The 19263-nt window shown below is 40.6% G+C and overlaps 2 protein-coding genes across 9 annotated transcripts in view; one reads left to right on the top strand and one right to left on the bottom strand.

Annotated features, from left to right (window-relative positions):
• Positions 1–8121, top strand: part of LOC133499170 (netrin receptor UNC5C-like) — a 259981-nt gene extending 251860 nt beyond the window's left edge. For all 6 annotated transcript variants that reach the window (XM_061816820.1, XM_061816821.1, XM_061816823.1 and 3 more), the window contains 4 exons: positions 2179–2328; positions 2730–2894; positions 5128–5306; positions 5914–8121. In XM_061816820.1, the coding sequence (XP_061672804.1) occupies positions 2179–2328; positions 2730–2894; positions 5128–5306; positions 5914–6076 (657 nt within the window). In that variant the 3' untranslated portion in view covers positions 6077–8121. The remainder of the gene's footprint in view (positions 1–2178; positions 2329–2729; positions 2895–5127; positions 5307–5913) is intronic.
• A 135-nt stretch (positions 8122–8256) lies between these two features.
• bmpr1ba (bone morphogenetic protein receptor, type IBa) overlaps positions 8257–19263 on the bottom strand; it is an 82264-nt gene continuing 71257 nt past the window's right edge. For all 3 annotated transcript variants that reach the window (XM_061816827.1, XM_061816828.1, XM_061816826.1), the window contains exons 4-13: positions 16647–16812; positions 16476–16575; positions 16048–16150; positions 15603–15699; positions 15342–15480; positions 14308–14500; positions 13784–14081; positions 13359–13534; positions 12313–12443; positions 8257–12243 (exon numbers count right to left, since the gene is read on the bottom strand). In XM_061816827.1, coding sequence (XP_061672811.1) covers positions 12118–12243; positions 12313–12443; positions 13359–13534; positions 13784–14081; positions 14308–14500; positions 15342–15480; positions 15603–15699; positions 16048–16150; positions 16476–16575; positions 16647–16812 — 1529 coding nt within the window. In that variant the 3' untranslated portion in view covers positions 8257–12117. The remainder of the gene's footprint in view (positions 12244–12312; positions 12444–13358; positions 13535–13783; positions 14082–14307; positions 14501–15341; positions 15481–15602; positions 15700–16047; positions 16151–16475; positions 16576–16646; positions 16813–19263) is intronic.

Below are 19263 nucleotides of genomic sequence, written 5' to 3'. Positions count from 1 at the left end.
AATAGAAAAGCTAGCTTCAAACCATCATCTCATTAGTGTGTAATCAATCTCCTTAGCCAAGCATATGCAAAAGTCCACCGATCTCTGCATCTGACGTTCTGCACGTTGTGGATTAAGAATTCACAAGTCCAAGTACCACTGTATATGCAGTACAGAATAGGATATACAGTATGTGTATTTCTTTGGTCGTACTACTTGTTGCATTGGTCTGCCGAAAACGGCGTCAATCTCCAAGCCTTAAGTCATCTTCAGAAGTGTTCCTCATGCTTTATTGTTTTCATTTGCATTTCAAGTCTGACATATTAAAGCTTTGGAGTGTGCGGCGTCTTCTTCTTTGCGGCGATAAACAAAACCGGGTCAAGCAATGTCAAACTAGCTGACGCTTTAGAGTTTAAACATATTCAAAAGCACCGGAGGGAGCATCTGATACGTGGGAGCTTAACGCTGCTAATTTATGCATGAAGCGATCAAGTCAAGTAGCAACGCACACACACACACACACACACAGTGTGGTTTGCATTTCAAACAAGCAATTCTACAATTGAAAACAACTCCAGAAGATAGGCAGCCTTTTTAGTTTGAATCTTGCGAGATAGCAGAAATTGCACTGAGCAAACAGCCACATACGGAGCGCAATACACAAAGTATCGCGACCAGCGCCACCGCCGCTAGTCCTGGTCATACTAAAACACTGACGTGTCCCGTTGCTCACAAACACACAATTGCTGAGTGTGTTCAAAAGTAGAGCCTCATGCTGCTTCACCATAGGGCAACCAAAAATGTATTTTTGTGCAGTGATAACATTTTAACACTCAACTCTTATGGGCGTGCAGTGGTGCTTTGAGATACAAACGACCTGCCACATGATTTTTTTATTTTATTTTAACAGGACTTGTGATCATATCAGTACAAGATGGGTCAGACTGACGAACATCCGCCGTTAACTTAGACTCTCGAACCGCTTAATAATAAAGCTAAAAATAAAGTCACATTTATTTGAAGACAACAGCATGGTGGATCAGATGGTAAAGGGTTGGCCTCACAGTTCTGAGGTCCCAGGTTCAATCCCAGCCCCGCCTGTGTGGAGTTTGCATGTTCTCCCCGTGCGTGCGTGGGTTTTCTCCGGGCACCCCGGTTTCCTCCCACATCCCAAAAACATGCAACATTAATTGGACATTCTAAATTGCCCATAAGTGTGATTGTGAGTGTGGCTGTTTGTCTCCATGTGCCCTGCGATTGGCTGGCAACCAGTTCAGGGTGTACCCTGCCTCCTACCCGTTGACAGCTGGGATAGGCTCTAGCACTCCCACGACCCTCGTGAGGAGAAGCGCCAAAGAAGATGGCTGGATGGATATTTGAAGACAGTTGCAGTCATTCATCGTAACGCATGTAAATAATTACCGTATTTCAGTGTGGTACGTGTACCTCCACTAGTACACGTGGTCCTTCTCATGGTATTTGAAAAAATCTCAAAATTAAATGTTCAGTGTGCCTGTAAATATTTTTTTTAATATCATAGCACATATGTTTAGTACAATTCAGTTGTATTCAATGTTTAAATACATTACAGTTACATTTAATCTTTCATAAGTATTTTGTTTCAAAAGGTACAATTTCTTTAAGGATTTTTTGTCTGTAATGTATTTTAATCAAATCATTTTTTTTTAATATCATAGCACATATGTTTAGTACAATTCAGTTGTATTCAATGTTTAAATACATTACAGTTACATTTAATCTTCATAAGTATTTTGTTTCAAAAGGTACAATTTCTTTAAGGATTTTTTGTCTGTAATGTATTTTAATCAAATCATTTTGTTTTTTTTTTTTAATATCATAGCACATATGTTTAGTAGAATTCAGTTGTATTCAATGTTTAAATACATTATAGTTACATTTAATCTTTCATAAGTATTTTGTTTCAAAAGGTACAATTTTTTAAGGATTTTTTTGTCTGTAATGTATTTTAATCAAATCATTTTAAGTACACATTTAGATTTTCCTTTATTTAAGCATAATATTCAACAGCACATAATACTACAGGAATCCAACTTGTGCTTACTACTTAATTTCAATGTCAGTCATCATGGTGGCGAACTATATTTTTTAGGTGGTACAGTACTAACTTGGTGTAAAAAAGTATTGCCGTCGTTGATGTCCGGCTGTCGTCCTTTGCAGGAGGTTCTTCAGATGGAGACCCAAATGGGAGGCAAGCTCCTGGACGAGCCCAAAACCCTCAACTTTAAGGACAGCACGCACAACCTGAGACTGTCCATCCACGACGTGCCGCACCCGCACTGGAAGAGCAAACTCATCGCCAAATATCAGGTGAACTAGTAGTGGGGAAAATACTCACACTCTGTTTTTAAGTAGAAATACAGCCATCCATTTTCTGAGCCACTTATCCTCACGAGGGTCGCCGAACCTATCCCAACTGTCATCGGGCAGGAGGCGGGGTACACCCTGAAATGGTTGCCAGCCAATCAGGGAAATTTAGAATCTCCGATGAATGCATGTTTTTGGGATATGGCAGGACCGGGATTTGTACCCTGGTCTTCAGAATTATTAGGCCAACATTCTAACCAATTGCTCCCCGTGCGGCCTAAGTAGGAATACAGATACTTGGAATTAAAAAAAAACAACTTTGGGTAAAAATAAAGATATTTGTTTTCAGTAAAAATATCCATATTCTGAGATACTGGAGTAAGAAAGTATTTGTACCCGCGCAGGAGATCCCCTTCTACCAGGTGTGGAACGGAAACCAGAGGAGCCTCCACTGCACCTTCACGCTCGAGAGGATGAGCCCGGCCGTCACCGAGGTCGGCTGCAGGTTGTGTGTCAGGCAGGTGGAGGGCGAGGGTCAGATCTTCCAGCTCAGCAACACCCTGGAGGAAGTACGTACAAACTACGACATTCTGCCTTCCATTTATAGTCCTGGAGGATAATCCTGGATTCGTCTCATAGCCATACGGTGACGCCTTGACTTCTGAGTGGTTCCAGTTATTAATGAGCTGTTGCTCATGCATTTTTTTTTTTGCCTTGAGTTACCAGCAAAACTTTGAGTTAAATTTGCTAAATGTTGGCAATGAACTTCACAAGTAGCAAATAATGAGCAATGCTCACAAAAATATTTGAAATGCTCTTTTTAAGATACTTATTGCCATTGCCAGTTAAAGTTCAAACATTAAACAAATTTAATTACACTTTGTGTATTCAACGGAATCATCACGTACAAAGTCAACTCATTAATGCTAAAACACAATGCAAAATGCCATAGACAGCAAATGAGCACAAAGCATCAATGTACCCTTTAAAGTAACAGATTAGGTTAGTTTGGTGCAGCAACACATGAAGACCCACATTATAAAAATATTAGTAGGTTTATATTTGTTTATCCTGTGTGGAAAACCACCTAATATTACTGCAGCGTAGCGGTTAGTTTCAAAATAGTATTTGGATTATTACGATTGTCTGTATTCGACAACAACAGTAGTAATAACAATTTCAACTACAGTGACTACAGTGAACAGATTCTTGTAAATAAACGACCACAATGTTAATTAATTCATCATATGAATATTATATTTGGGCAAAGAGGGCATCATTGCACAATTTAATATGAAGAATTTAATATTCGATCTCAACAGAGAGTGTAATTTAATTATGCCCTGCAGCACCCAGAGATTAAGGAATTTGCATATTTTCTTAATTTAATCTTTTGGGGGGGGCGGGCACCAACCAAGGAAGCAGTTGTCGATTGTATATGTTTGCTTATTGCAAGATTTTTCTTTGAGGGGGGGATTGATTTTTTTAGATTTTTTTTTTCCCCCAGTGCAATTATAATCACTGTCAATTATTCACAGATTTTCGCGCTCCCCAGTGATTGTTTATGTATTGGATGCCACAAGAAGTTCTGTAAATTAATAATTCTACGAAGCCCCCACATCTCATTTGCATGAGGATCGACATAAACTTTGACATGGCCGTGGAGCGGGCATGGCGGGCTGGGGGAGTTGAAAGTGGGGTGCATTCCGGAAAGAATAATAATAAACAACAACCAGAAAAGTGGTCTGGCCTTTGAAACCACCCAACACATACGCTCGCTCATCTTTTGTCAGCGCGCCATAACCAAAGAGACTCGCTATTCCAGTCATGTCGGCGTGACCTCTCGCCTCGTGATGAATGATTGAACAGTTTTTGAGACTTTCTGACTTGCACACCTTTAACAGTGCAGAGAACTTCTTTGTGTGCTTCGCTTCATCCTTCGGCATCCTGCGCCACATTAGTCAGGGATCCCAAAAAGTGGCCTCGTTAGAAGGAAGTGCGCTTCTGGCCATGTCCAGTCCAAAAAGCTCAAAAAGAAACAAAACAATTGAAGAGAGAAAATAAATACATTTTACTGATTAAATTGATGGCACATTAGCTAATTCAAAATTTTAAATGTACTGAATGAAGGTTAATTATATTAAATGATAACTGTCTTTGATATATTAAACTTTATTTAGTTACAAAAAAGGGCAAAAAAAAATCTTATGAAATCCCTCCAATTTTTTACCTTTTAAATCGAACTATAGAATGTAGTTATTTTATGTGGATTTGCCATTAAGATAAAACATTTTATGCAATGTACATTTACATTCTTTAACTATTGGGAAAGGCAACAGGGTTTTTGGTTCAATTTAAAAAAAAGAAATACAATTATTTTAATAGTTTTTATATTTTTTATTCAAAAACATTTAATCTTGTTTCATTAAAAAAATACTTGTTTGATTTTTTACTTTAATCAAATTCCAAATATAGGGATGTAGTTGTTTGCTTTATTTAAATCTGTAAAAAGAAAAATCACATCTGGTGTTAACATTTTTATTCATTAAAATCATTTGCTATGCTATGCACATCACTAAAAAATTCAAATATTAGAAATAGTTTTCAATATGCATAAACTCCATCAAGGCGTACTTGGACGGGTTGGATGTGGAAGTATACATGCATCTCTATTGTACTATTGTAATCTTACCTTTGATTTTTAGCTACCTGTACCTCACCTTGGGAATCTTTTCATCTTTCGATTGATGTACCGCTCGTATTGCTGTATTGTAAAATCCGTTTTTGTGTGTTGACACGTAGGAGCTCCAGTGCATAGACACGTCCCTGATGGACCCGGCCAGCAACATCACCACCTTAGTGGGGCCCAACGCCTTCCGCATCCCCTTGTCCATCAGACACAAGCTGTGCGGAAGTCTGGACGCGCCGCAGACGCGAGGCAACGACTGGAGAATGCTGGCCCACAAGCTCAACCTGGACAGGTCCCTTTTTTTTTTCCTCCAAATGACCATGATCATATACAATACTGCATGCACAGTGTAGTACATGCACAGTAATTAGTTAAGTACTACTTTTGGATCACCATGAAGCCATGTTACAGAAACAATAGGAGTTCAATTATTGAACATAAAAAAACTATCTTTACATGAGGGTCCTCAATAGTATCAGCCAACATTCTAGTTTAAGTAACACACTGGAACATACCGACATGACATGATGGTAGGCAACGGATATTTGTCCATAAATGGTGTGGTCACACACAATATAACAAAGCTCACGGCGCATATGTTCTTCCTCCTATGCAAAAAAAAAAAAATATATATATATATATATATATATATATATTGTTGTTAGTATTGTTGTGTCCCAAGGTGACCAAGCCATGCACACCAGAATGAGCAGCACAATGTCCATTGAATTATTATGACGTAGAATTGTTTCCACTCAATTTAATAGATTTCAATGGAGAACGATGGGTAAGCTACGAGTGTCTTGTGTTACGAGTGCCAATTCAACTCGGAAGTTAAGTGAGTTTTGGAGACAACAGCAGTGAAAGTGAGATCTATGTGTGATTTTGGCACTCCTCAGGTACCTGAACTACTTCGCCACCAAGTCCAGTCCAACGGGCGTCATCTTGGACCTGTGGGAGGCCCAGCACTTTCCTGACGGGGACCTCAACGAACTGGCCGCCGTGCTTGAAGAGATGGGTCGTCACGATGGCAACTTCTGCTCAATGACTGTGGAACACTGACCGGGCCAGGTGACCGACGATATGGACAAAATGGCGACCAGGCCAGGCTAACGGAAGGATAGGTAGCGCGGTGACCCCAACACGGACAAACAAACAAACTAAAATGCTTTGGGGACTTTCTACACTGTCAAGAACAAACTCAACTAGTGGTGTTACTTAAAAGTGGCGTCCGATGTAGTGGGCTAACAAAATGAGCTAAGGAAGTAGATTAAAGGAAAGCCTTAGCGACAGTTGCTCACTGTTTGTGGGCATAAATGAAAGATAGCTTGAAAAAGTGCATTTCTGAAGTGTTTGTATGACTTTTCCCAATCAGGAACAAACTAAACTAGTGAAGTTTCTGAAGAGTGGCATCATATGTAATGGGCTAACAAAAAAAGCTGACAACAGAGACTGCGAGAACGAATTAGCGACAGTTGCTTAACGCTAGCGATCAGAAGCAGAAGTTTAAAAAAATGCTTTTGGGAGTCTTTGTCTGTTCTTTGCTTCTTGGGAACAAACTAAACTAGCAATGTCACTGAAAGACTGAAACAAAATGAGCTAAAGATGGATTGAGTGAAAGGATCGGTGATAGTTGTTAACTGATAGCAAGCGTAAGTGGAAGACAACAATAACAAAAAAAGAAACCGCTTTTGGGAGTGTTTGAATTACTCGTTTCCTTTTCTGATCCAACTCTAGTTGTGATGTCACTGAAAGGTGGCCTCAGATGTCGTGGGTTAGCAAAACAAGACAAGGATGTAGATTGAGAAAATGTGTTTGTGACGCTTGCGAAACCGATAGTCAGCTTACATAGACTACGTATAGCTGAAAAGTTTTGGAAATTTTTTATTATTATTATTATTATTCCTTTTTTCCCATCTCATGATGTTACTTAAAAGTGGCAACCTCTGTTGCGGGTTCACAAAATGAGCTAAGGACAAAGATTGAGAGAAAGCGTTAGCGAAATTTGCTAAATGTAAGAACTTGAAAAATGGCCAGGAAGCATTTAGTTGACTTTTTACTCTTCAAGAACAAAACAAACTAAAGTTTGAGCCAAAGAATTTGAAACTTTTGTTTACCAATAGCAGACGTAAACAGAAGATAGCTCAAAAATTTGAATTCAAATAAAAGGGCAAGTGATGAAAGGACCCCAGGAATCAGAGGCACAGTCCAATAGCAACTGTAAATCAATGGTCCTGCATAGCAACAGGCCCCTCCCATCAGCTCACCCCCAGTTGGATGATGTCATCATTCAGCTGTTTTGCAAGACAGACGGGAAAAAAGTGCAGATGTATTTAGATGAGCAGGATTTATTTTTATGTGTACATGCGAAAAGAAGATTCTCCCTAATTATTAGTAGAATTTTTATTTATGATACTAATTATTTTTAATGAATGAATGCAAGCCATGGCAAGAGAACTCATGATTTACAACTGCAGTAAGCAGTATTATTTTTCATAATGACTAACAACCAGCAAGGGGTAAAAAAAAATAAAAAATGTAAAAAAATAAAATGCTGCAGCATATGCACCACGATTGATAAGACTCGCTCCCCCCCCCTTTTTTTTTTTTTTTCGTTTTCAAACACATCATATACATATTCATGCGGTCGGAGCGTCTCCGGTGTAGTGTGACGTCACCACCATGACTTTGTTGATCTGTAGCGCCATCAAGTGGCCTTTTTTAATACTGTGTTTTTATTTCGGTGAATTGTGTAAATACATGATTATTGTACGTATTCATTACTGTTTTATTTGAGCTCCTCGTTAATGATCATTGTTATGTTTGCTGTATCATAAGAATTACCATAATCCTTTAGGTTTGTACAAACACTTCTGATCCCCTAATCCTATTTGGACTATTATTTTTTTTTTTATATGCAGAACATGTTGATTTTTGTTTTATCCAGAAAAAAAATATAGATTTTGAGATGTAATTCTCAAAGCACAAACATAGCTTTTTTTATTATTATTTGGTTGACCCAAAAGATATGTTTGAAAAATCGGGATTATTTTTTCCCCCGAAATGTATTATTTAAGGTAATAAAAATAGAGAATTTGTAAACATCATTTAAAACATATCTGATTTGAAATTGTTTTGGATCATATTAAACAGATGTTTTTGTGGGATTATGTTAAGATTTCCCCACCATTTTTTTAGGTCACTGGAAAAAAAGGGATTTATTGTTCCACACCACAAATATGCTTCATTTTGATCCAAGTTGTTCATAAAGTTGGAAAAAAATTAGTAAAAACAAACAAGATAATTGGGCCTATCATCAAAGCAAACATTTATTTTCAGTTTTAGGTTGGCACTCAAAATGTTTGAGGGGGACAAAAGGATGCATTGTTCTCTTCTTTGACCTTTTATTACCTTTAAAAAGTGAAATATTTCAAAAAAATGATTCAAATCAACCCTTTTGTAATTCCCATATTAACATTTTTTGCATAAGAAAGCAAATTGTATCATTTAATTAATGAAAGCATGCTTTTTTTTATGTTAGCCCTTCAACTGAGGTGGTGGGAAAGATGTAATATTCTAAAATTATTCTGTCTTCTGAATGGTTGGCCATAATTTAGATTTATTTTTTTTATTTAGTATTATTAGAAATAATTAATCCAATCAAACATTTTATTTATTTATTTAATTTGACTTTCCCATTTTTATTTGTTTTTTGAATGAGTAAAAACTGCTTGTTTTTTTTTCATTTAGATGTTTTTTTCATGACCTAATGAATCAAAATATTTGAAGTCATTTCAAGCAAACCTTTGTATTTGTATTTATGAAAATATTCTTCTGATGCTAAAAATCTTACCACAGACTATATTAATTGTGAAAACATCCATAATTTGAATAATGTTTTTTCTTTTAAATAAATATATTTTTACCAAAAAAAACAAGATCTTTTTTCAACCAATTTTAACAATTGGTTAAAAAAAGGCTAACTTATTTTTTTATTATTATTATTATTTGGCACCCCAAATTGGATAAAAAGGAAGTAGTATTCCAAAAATATTGTTAATTTAAAATGGGTGTCCATCCATAATTTCGAAAGAGTCTTTCTTAAGCTCTTTAGGATTCTTTTTTTGTCGGCACTAAAAAAATTTAAAAAGTGAATTATTTTCAAAACATCTTTAAATTTGAATGATTTTTTTTAACATGTTTTTCTTTTGGGGCTGCTCAAAAGTTTGTTGTTGTTGTGAATGTTTCCTGATGTAAGTGCTCATTCAAAAGGGGGACAGGGTGCGTTTCAAACGCAAACTCAAACCCAAAGGCCATGGCGACGATGACAACGACGACCTAATGACATTATTTTGGGAGAAAAACAAAAGAAATCAGCCAGTCGACAGTTTACCTGCCGGATGAACTCTTTACGTGGACTCTGTTGAAACAAATGAAGTGTTGTTATCGTATAAGAAATAATAAGAAAAGAAAAAAACAAGTTTTCTATTTGACATTGGTGTGTACACTTGTGTACTGTCACTTTAAGACTTACAAAAAAAAAAGAAAGAAAAGCTGTTAGAAAGTAGTACATTTTGTTTTATTTCTTTGTCGACTATGCAAATTCACCATTGGTTGTCATGATTGATGTATTCGCTGTGCTTGTAACATTTTACTATCAGGGGTGATTTTTCTTTTTTTGTTCTTTCTTCTTGACACGTGTTGAATTCTTGTGCCTGTTTTGGTTGCATCCAGCACGCTTTTCAAGAGGTCTTTTCGCCTGTCCCTCCTCTTTTTCATCCCACTCCCCCTCCTCCCTTTTTCTCTCTTGTTGTTCTCTGTACAAAGTGTAAGAAAGAATTTTTAAGACAATTAATAAATTATATTTATAAGCAATGCTGAACACAACTTTGCGTGAGCCAGTTTTTTTTCCCCCCTACGCAACTGTTTTCCTTCTTTCTTCTGAAATTACTTATCACATTTGACAAGTTCCAGTACAGGAAACCTTCATTTGGTGCCTTCTGATACGTATGTAATTTGTTCCAAGAACATGCTTGTAACTCAAAACATATCCAAAATCAAAATCTATTGAAATTAATGAAAGTGTTATTAATCCATTCCTGTCTACAACCAAAAAAAACCCCAAACATTTCTGTCATTTAAGGAAAATGACACACTTTAGTATTGTACTTTATAAAAACATACAGTAACGACAGTGTAAAGAATAACAGCTTTTGCCACATTTTTTGCTTCAATTTAATGCTCTTTCTGGTTTGTGTACCTTGCGCACATAATGTCTAAATGTGTTGCTCCACCGTTTGTGTTCTCATATCTTTCCAAAAGGATTAAAACGCGAAGGCACTGGTGCCATTTGTTGGCTCGCTTATGACATTTTGAATTGTTTGTTAGCATGAAGCTTAACGCCAAATGGAAATGCTTGTAAGTTGTGTCAAGGCACCACCGTAGGCTGAAAATCCAGTGCGTCCAACTTCAGACACCATATTTTCACCTCTGAATACTGCCTCTAAACTCAATTTGAACATTTTTTTGTGTCAGTTTGCACAACCAATACACAAATATTACAAATGACCTCAGGACTAAGTAGTCCACTTCGAATTTCATAAGGCAATTCTTACTTTCCATATTTTGACTCCAAAACATTCCGCTTCTGACACCATCTGTATTAACTTTCACATTGATTTGAGGTGTGTTATCAATGATGCAAGCTCGAAGTTTGTCCAACTTTTTACGTCATTTCGATAGCTAAGCGTCCCACTTCTGCTCCGGTTTTCACACATCTGAGTAGTACCCTTCCCTAAAAATACAGTGCTTCCTTGATTTAAGAGCTTGGTCAGTGGTTTGGTCTTTAACATGTCACAAAATGAAATTCTGAGTATTTGGAAAATGCTAGGATGAAGGGCAAAGTGTATAAAACAGTAATGAGCCTGGCCATGATGTACGGATTAGAGACGGTGGCACTGAAGAAACAATGGGAAGCAGAACTGGAGGTAGCAGAAATGAAGATGCTGAGGTTCTCACTTGGAGTGAACAGGTTGGATAGGATTAGAAACGAGCTCATTAGAGGAACAGCCAAAGTTGGATGTTTTGGAGACAAGGTTAGAGAGAGCAGACTTCGATGGTTTGGACATGTTCAGAGGTGAGTATATTGGTAGAAGGAAGGTTAGAGAGAGCAGACTTCGATGGTTTGGACATGTTCAGAGGTGAGTATATTGGTAGAAGGGTGCTGAGGATGGAGCTGCCAGGCAAAAGAGCGAGAGGAAGACCAAAGAAAAGGTTGATGGATGTTGTGAGGGAGGACATGAGGACAGTGGGTGTTAGAGAAGAAGATGCACAAGATAGGCTTAGATGGAAAAAGATGACACACTGTGGCGACCCCTAACGGGACAAGCCGAAAGGAAAAGAAGAAGAAAACGGTAAAAAAAAATGCCTCTAAACCATGAATTGATTATCAAAGATCATTACTGATGAATTTGATCATTAATAGTTGACTCTCTATTAAAAACACAATATGAGAACACTGACAGGGAGCTGCTGTGGGTCACAGCACATGTTAAGACCCTCACAGACAAACTAACCAGCCACTCATTAGGCCACATGAATGAGAAGGTACACATCTAACACATGAATACTAAAGTACATACAATCATTATTTGATGAAAACACTGTATTTCTTTTTGGTTTTGCAGTGACTGGGATGGATTTTGGCATTTCGATTCAATATTTGATACCCTAGTAAATTGCGTGAAGGGCATCGACCACAAGTGAATTAAACTCGCAAGTCAAGTCAGTAATGAAGGTTCCAACCAGATCAATTCTAACAAATAGTTTTAATTAACGCTTTTACATGGAAAATACATAAGCCATGACGGGGAGAAAACGTCAAACATTTGTACACGCCACAAATGTAACCAGCATGAAGGGCAAAAAAAACCAAAAGAAGTATTGAAAGCCTCACAGTCCACTTTGTCACATAGTGCCAGTCCGTGCTTCTTGTGAGGTCCTTTTTCGAGGGACCATTGACGCTTCTTCTTCTACTGCAGCAAAGTTAGCTTTCACAGAAAGCACCAAAATAATACCTGCGTACGCACAAGTAAGCGCAAGCCTCACAACTTGATATCCTGCGATTCGGACATCTTGGACAGCGTCTTTTTCACCCGCAAGGCTGTAAGGCGACAGGCGGGGTTGTGAGCCCAGCACTCTGTCATCAGCTTCCCCATCTGACGCAAACACTGCGGGAAAACACACACATGAGTCACGTGATTTCATGTGCGCGGGTGTGTTGTCGTGTGAACTTTTACCTCATCGCTGGTCCAACGATTAGGGAAGGAGGGCCGCTGTCTCTTGACGCAGACCACCTCTCGCATGTCCTCGTATGAGGGGTCGGTGGGGACCAAGTCATGGTAGGGCAGCTGGTACTCCTCCAGGATGCCTGCAGGGACATCTAAACACGGTTAGTTTGGGAACCGGCGATTCTGCCGCATGTGGGGACAGGCTTTCAAACGGACATGAATAGGTTCACACCAAAGGCAAAAATAGGCTTCAGAAGTTGGACGTTAAGCACACATTTATTTAGTGCACTGAAGCAGGATACTAAGCCATGAGCTCATCTGTAGCATGGCCACTTAGTATGCAGCTTTTTGTACAGAGCGGCTCCCACTTCTGACCCAAATCTTTCAACTCATTTTGAACCTCTTCCAATTCAGCAGACTAAACAGGCACGCTGAGATGTCTTCATGGTTTTGCATCCCACTTCTGATAACATTTTATACCTCTGAGTACCCCCCCTAAACCTCGGTTTGAACAACAGACAACAAATAGGAATGGAGCTAATGACTGAGCGGGTTCCCATTTCTGACACCATTTGGCATCTCTTAGTAGTGCTTTTAACCTTCAATTACACCTATACCCTTGAGTTTTTGGGGAATAAAAAAAACTGTTCTCTAAATGGGTTTTGCCGCAGAAGTCCTTGTGATTTAGCATCCCTCTTATGGAAGTTCTCAGAGTCGTACTCTCACGTTCCCTTGAGTTCTGTACTTCGTAGGTTCAAAAACGGGGCACTAATTGACTATGTCGCAGATGACCCAGGGGCTTAGCATCCCATTTTTACCCATTTGGGAACCTTTTCATTCATTCATTAGTCGAGAGGAAAACGGTCAATGTAGTGTAGCACAGTGATTTAGTACCCCACTTCTGAAACAATTTTTCTCCTCAACCTGAATCTGTTTCTATCATCAAAGAAACTGTACACTAAATGAGCGAAATTGGCACACCACTGATGGTCTGTGTTTTAGCATCAAGTCGGATTTTAACCTCTGCTGTTACTGTGGCCTAATGGGCGACATACCTCCAGACAGGCAGCGGCGGGCGATTTCCCACAGGATGAGTCCGAAGCTATACATGTCGGCCATGATGTACGACTGGAAGTGGCTCCTGTTGAGGGTCTCGTCCAGAACTTCAGGCGCCATGTAGCGCTTGGTGCCCACTCGGGTGTTGGGCGGGATGTCCACCTCGTTGGTGTCGCTGCGGGGGAGCACAGATATGTTGGCTAGAAAAGCATGTGCATTAACTGATCAGGACACGAATCCCACTTCAACCCCCCACACCCCCCCCCACACACACAAAAACACACACACACACAGAATGCCATATCACCCACATCAAAAACCGCCCCCTACCAGAGTTGAATTTGGACCTACAACAACTGGACGTGCCTCGGTGGCACAAGGCCAAGTTGTCCCACTTCCGGCACCATTTTGCCACACCGCTCACCTGATGAACTTGACGGCGAGACCCAGGTCGGCGATGCAGCACGTCCCGTTCCTCTTGACCAGGATGTTCTTGCTCTTCAGGTCTCTGTGGGCGATGGCAGGCTTGCCCTGCGTGCCGAAGATCTCCGTGTGGAGGTGGCACATGCCCGACACGGACGAGTAGGCCAGCCGTAGCATGGCTTTGCAGTCCAGCGTGGTGGACTTGAGATAGTCATACAGCGAGCCGCTCTCGTGGTAGTCGGTAATCAGGTACAGCTGCGTCCACGAGCCCGTGCCTTTGATGTCCGCTGCGATGAATCCTGAACCAATGAGAGAGTTAGCTTGGTGTTATAAATCAGCATAGAGTATCCGCTCGCTATATTGCAGTTTTGTTTTGTTTTTCCACATTCAGAGCAACGTGGGCAGTATAGTGCAAACACTCACCTCACCCACCCATCTCTGACAGTCATCTTATAGGCCCATCGTTTTATCAAAGAAACAGCGTGCATAGTTTACATAACCTACATGGGAGACATCCAGTCATACCCAGTATGTTTTCGTGTCTCATGAGGACCGTCTGGTAAATCTCGGTCTCCCGGAACCAGCTGGCCTCCTCGGTGGTGAAGAAGACTTTTACTGCCACTTTCTCTCCTCGCCAGCGGCCCATCCACACCTCACCGTAGCGGCCTTTGCCGATCTGCTTCACCATCTGGATCTGCTTAGCGATCGTCCTCTGCACCTGAGGGGGAAGAGGAGGGTCCAAGGCTAAAACTACATGCAGCAATATTGCGGTCCATCCTTCATGGCCCTGGTGTATTGTAGAAATTCAAGCCACCTTTTTTGATGGGCTTTTACAGTACACAATGCATGCAAGTCCAAGTTTGGAGTTGCACAGCTTCACTGTAGTACCACATTGTGCCACAACAAAAAATGTATTGTTATATGCCCTGTTTGTATCTGTTGCTGGTCCGCAGGAAAAAAGTAATACTACTACTTTATGACTTTTTATTGTACTTTAAGTAGCAGCTACAGCGAATTTACTGTATGTGCTCATTTTGAATTAGCCAGTCTATGGCATTTCCCATCTACCTTAGCATAAATCCACCAAATTTTCATCAGATGAAAATATTTGGTTTCCTTGAACATTTTAGTGTTTAAATATTCTCTACAATGTATAATTATCATTTGTTGTATGCATCACTTTTATAGTAAGCTTCAACTTGTGGGGACAAATTTCCAGTTTGAACAAGCAGACTTTTCTTCTAATTTGCAGAACTGTGCAAATGAGTTTCCTTTTCATTTAATAAAAGACGTGTTTTACAATCATCTCCCAATTCTTGATAGTAAAATACTGAGAAAAGGGATAGAACGGCATCCAAGTTCATCCTTGGGGGGGGGGGGATTATCCCAGCCGACTGGCCAAGAGGCAGGCCAACCACCTCAACTGGTTGCCAGACAAACACATCGGTGTATAATGAGATAAACTATGATAAATTGGGTTTTAATGTACAGTATATTTCATCCATCCGTCAATTTTTCCCAAGGTACTTTCGACTGGTAATGGAGTACACCCATCTTACCAACAGAGGGAGCCCTGAGCCTGAACCAGAGCTCTGCGACTGCTCTATCAAGTCCTTCAGGGACTCTCCGGGAGGAATGTAGGTCTCATCCTGCCCAAGGCCGATGGTGTAGCGGGGACGGGACAGCTGACACTTATACCTGTTTTGAAAAAAAAAAAAAAAAAGAAAAAAAAAAAAAAGACCACACACATTTGTACATGTACCTTGTCATGTAGAGTCAGCACAGACTTTTGTGAAAAGAAGTTTTGGGATAATATTTACCTAAAGTAGCAGAAGACAATGATAAAAACCAGAACAATGCTGCAAACTGTGATGGAAAGCAACAGGGCCAAGTGGTGGACCTTCCCGTCAACATATACTGAAAGAAGAGTATAAATAGAAACAATGGTGTTACACAATATACTGATACCTTTCAAATAACTATTTTAATCAATTTAAGGACCCTCTAGTTCAACTGTCATGTTTCAGCACATATTTAAACAGCTTGGCAACTAAGTATCGCTCTTATGTCTCGCACCCCCGCTTCCAATGGGGCTCATCTGGCCCGATGGACGAGTACCTGTTAAGTTTCAAACATGAGCCATTTAAATCTTTTCGCGCATAGCGTTACGCTAGACATATCCACCCAATTTTGTGTCAATCTGTGAACCGGTATCACAATTTAGTTACATTCTACACTACAATCTAAATGACATGACAAACTTACGAGGCGGCTTGAGAGGCGGCAGTGTAGGATGAAGGTTTCGATTGCAGTAATCTTGATCTGTGCAGCATTCAATTGACCTCCTCTGACGCAGGTTCCCTGTGTCCTAAACGCAGCACAACAAGCCACTTGTTTATGTATAGTCGGCCTTGATTTTCAAGTGCTCCAATTCACAGGTTTTTCTAGTTGAAAAGCATTTCTCGGTCGATATTTTTGCTTTGTGTTGCGAGTCTCGGAATCTCTTCCAGTGACCACGCAATTTAGCTGGCATTAAATGGGAACCTATTGAATCAGCCGCTTTGGAATATAAACTGATTCACCAGCTTGGTCACACACAAGTTCATCACTAAAACACATAAGTCAAGGTACCGCTGTCTATATTAACATGCATTTAACACTAACAGCAATTCAAGTGAATTGGAGCTACTCACTCGGCACTGAAACTCCGACCCGACCAGCCCCAGACATCCTGCAGTCAAGACTGGAACACCCGCTTCTTCCTCCACCATGGTGAAACAGTAGCCATCAGTTCTGGAGAACACCATTTGATTTATTCCCTCTGCCTACCCATCCCTTCACTGGAGAGGATCGTGTTGGCGTACCTGCATGTGTTGTTCGTGGAGTCATCAGGACAATGGTGGTAGCAGTGGCACCAAAGTAGTCGCTGCGACGGGGACGCTGTGGACGCGCCTCCGCCGTTCTCCTTCCCGCCATCCGCCCCCGCCTCTCGACTGGACGCTCGCAGCAGCATGCTATCCAAGATGTTGCCTGGGAGAAGAAGCGAGACAAGGATTTGGTCACGCATGAGGTGTTTGGTCAAGTTGTGACGTGTGGAGAGCAGCACTATGATGTCACATTTATTAGAAACCATCAATACAACAGCCATACTTCTATAGCACACACATCATCTGGAGGAGTTCAAAATCAATATTTACCTATAAACATGTCTAGATTAAACATCAAAATACAGATAAAATACATCGTACTCATGAGAGATGCTGATAATTAAATGCAGGACTGACGCTCCAGGGAGAAGAGATAGCGAGGTTGGATGACTTCAAATACTTGGGGTGAAGAATATAGAGCAATGGTGAGTGTGGTAAGGAAGTGAAGAAACGGGTCCAAGCGGGGTGGAACAGTTGGCAAAAGGTGTCTGGTGTTCTATGTGACAGAAGAGTCTCCGCTAGGATGAAGGGCAAAGTTTATAAAACAGTGGTGAGGCCGGCCATGATGTATGGATTAGAGACGGTGGCAATGAAGAGAAAACAGGAAGCAGAACTGGAGGTAGCAGAAATGAAGATGCTGAGGTTCTCGCCAGGAGTGAGCAGGTTGGATAGGATTAGAAACAAGCTCATTAGAGGGACAGCCAAAGTAGGATGTTTTGGAGACAAGGTTAGAGAGAGCAGACTACGATGGTTTGGACATGTTCAGAGGCGAGAGAGTCAGTATATTGGTAGAAGGGTGCTGAGGATGGAGTTGCCAGAAAAAAGAACGAGAGGAAGACCAAAGAAAAGGTTGATGGATGTTATGAGGGAGGACATGAGGACAGTGGGTGTTTGAGAGGAGGATGCACGAGATAGGCTTAGATGGAAAAAGATGACACGCTGTGGCGACCCCGAATGGGACTAGTTGAAAGAAAAAGAAGAAGAATGTGTGCAAACTGCTGCAGACCTGTTTTCCAAGTCGAGCTGGACTCGAAAAGGTTTTGCTCTGAAGAACAAATCAGAGGAAAGAAAAAAATGACATCATCGAGGGACAGCATGCGAGCCCTGGGAGGACTAATTTGAAATCTGATTGATGAAAGAAATGCGAAGATCATTTTCAGATGCATGAGGCAGGTCCAACATTCACTCTGAAGGCCCGAGGCAGATTAGCTTGACCTGGCAACCCAAGTTAAGGTCTGATTGGACAAAAAACAAATACAAAAATGAACATTCACTGGAAGGTGTGCAGCCAAGAGAAACGCGAGGAAAGGAAGAGATTTGATGGACCAAACACTCAAATAAAGTAGACCAGTATGGGAAGCAACATTGGGAGAAAGAATTGACCATGAAAATAACAGAGGGCACACAAATCATCCACAAATATTCCTAGAAACTTTGCTTTCTCTCGAGTGGGCTGGTGTTGGAAACATCTTTGGGTCCTACCCCATCCAATCAGATCTTCTAAAAAAATAATCTTCTAAATGTTTTAAGTTTAAATATCTGTGTATCATTCATTATCCCTTATCTTGAAAACATTTATCTATTCAAGGTATCAAAACACTCCAGCGAAACAGCTCCGCTGTATCTGTTTACATCTACACATCATGTACACAACATTACGAGGTTCCAGTTTACTGCAGGGTAAATGTTCAATCCTTGGACGTTATTATTCTCAAAATCTTTCTTTGTACTTCTGTAGTGAGGTATGTGGGATCCTCCTTCAGTTGGCAAATATTGTCCACTACACACCCGCCACTCACCAATGTCTTCAGTTTGTCACCTTGTACGAAGATACTGTACTGATACAGCCGTAAGTCCATTCCCACAACATGTTTTTTTAGTCCCACCAGTCAAACTTTGCCAAAAGAAGCAGAACAAAGCCTCGGCATTCCGTCTTATCCTATTTCAAAGAAGCACCTGTTTGTCACTTGAGGGAGGATGTGGGGGGAGTGTGTGAAAGTGCGAAAAGTCTCTCTCCTTGGAGGCTTTTAGGATTTTCATTCATTCCGGCACGCTCATTGAGAGCAGATGCCCGACAGCTGCGAGCAGAGATGCTGAGAACCGAGCACGGGGGACGTCTGACTCTCTCTCGCTCTGTCTCTCTCACTCTCTCTCTCATAGCATGATATAAACAAGTTACCTGGGCAGATGTGATGATAATGAAATAAAATAATAGAACAATTCGAGTATTGTAATGCCCACCTATGTGGGCAAGGGGAGCCATTGTCACTGAGTAGATCCCTCTGGTGTTGAGCAAACTGCAAGAGATGGACGGAGGTTTTAAAAGCGGGTCAGTCGGAGAGAGGAGGAGGAGGAGGGGGTTCGGGAGACGGGATGAGCAAAACGAGACATGACAGAGCTGCGGGGAACTTTTGCGGCGGCACACAAGAGACGCTGGCCTTTGCCTCCCTTTCTCTCACTCTGCAGCCCTCCTGCAAACACTTAGCGCCTCTCTCCCTCTCTCGGTCACTCCCTATCTCTTCATGTATGTGGATCTTTACGATAGCCTTGTCAT

Source organism: Syngnathoides biaculeatus, chromosome 4 (assembly GCF_019802595.1).
Source record: "Syngnathoides biaculeatus isolate LvHL_M chromosome 4, ASM1980259v1, whole genome shotgun sequence".
NCBI lineage: Eukaryota > Metazoa > Chordata > Actinopteri > Syngnathiformes > Syngnathidae > Syngnathoides > Syngnathoides biaculeatus.
This window is presented reverse-complemented; position numbering and strand designations above follow the sequence as displayed.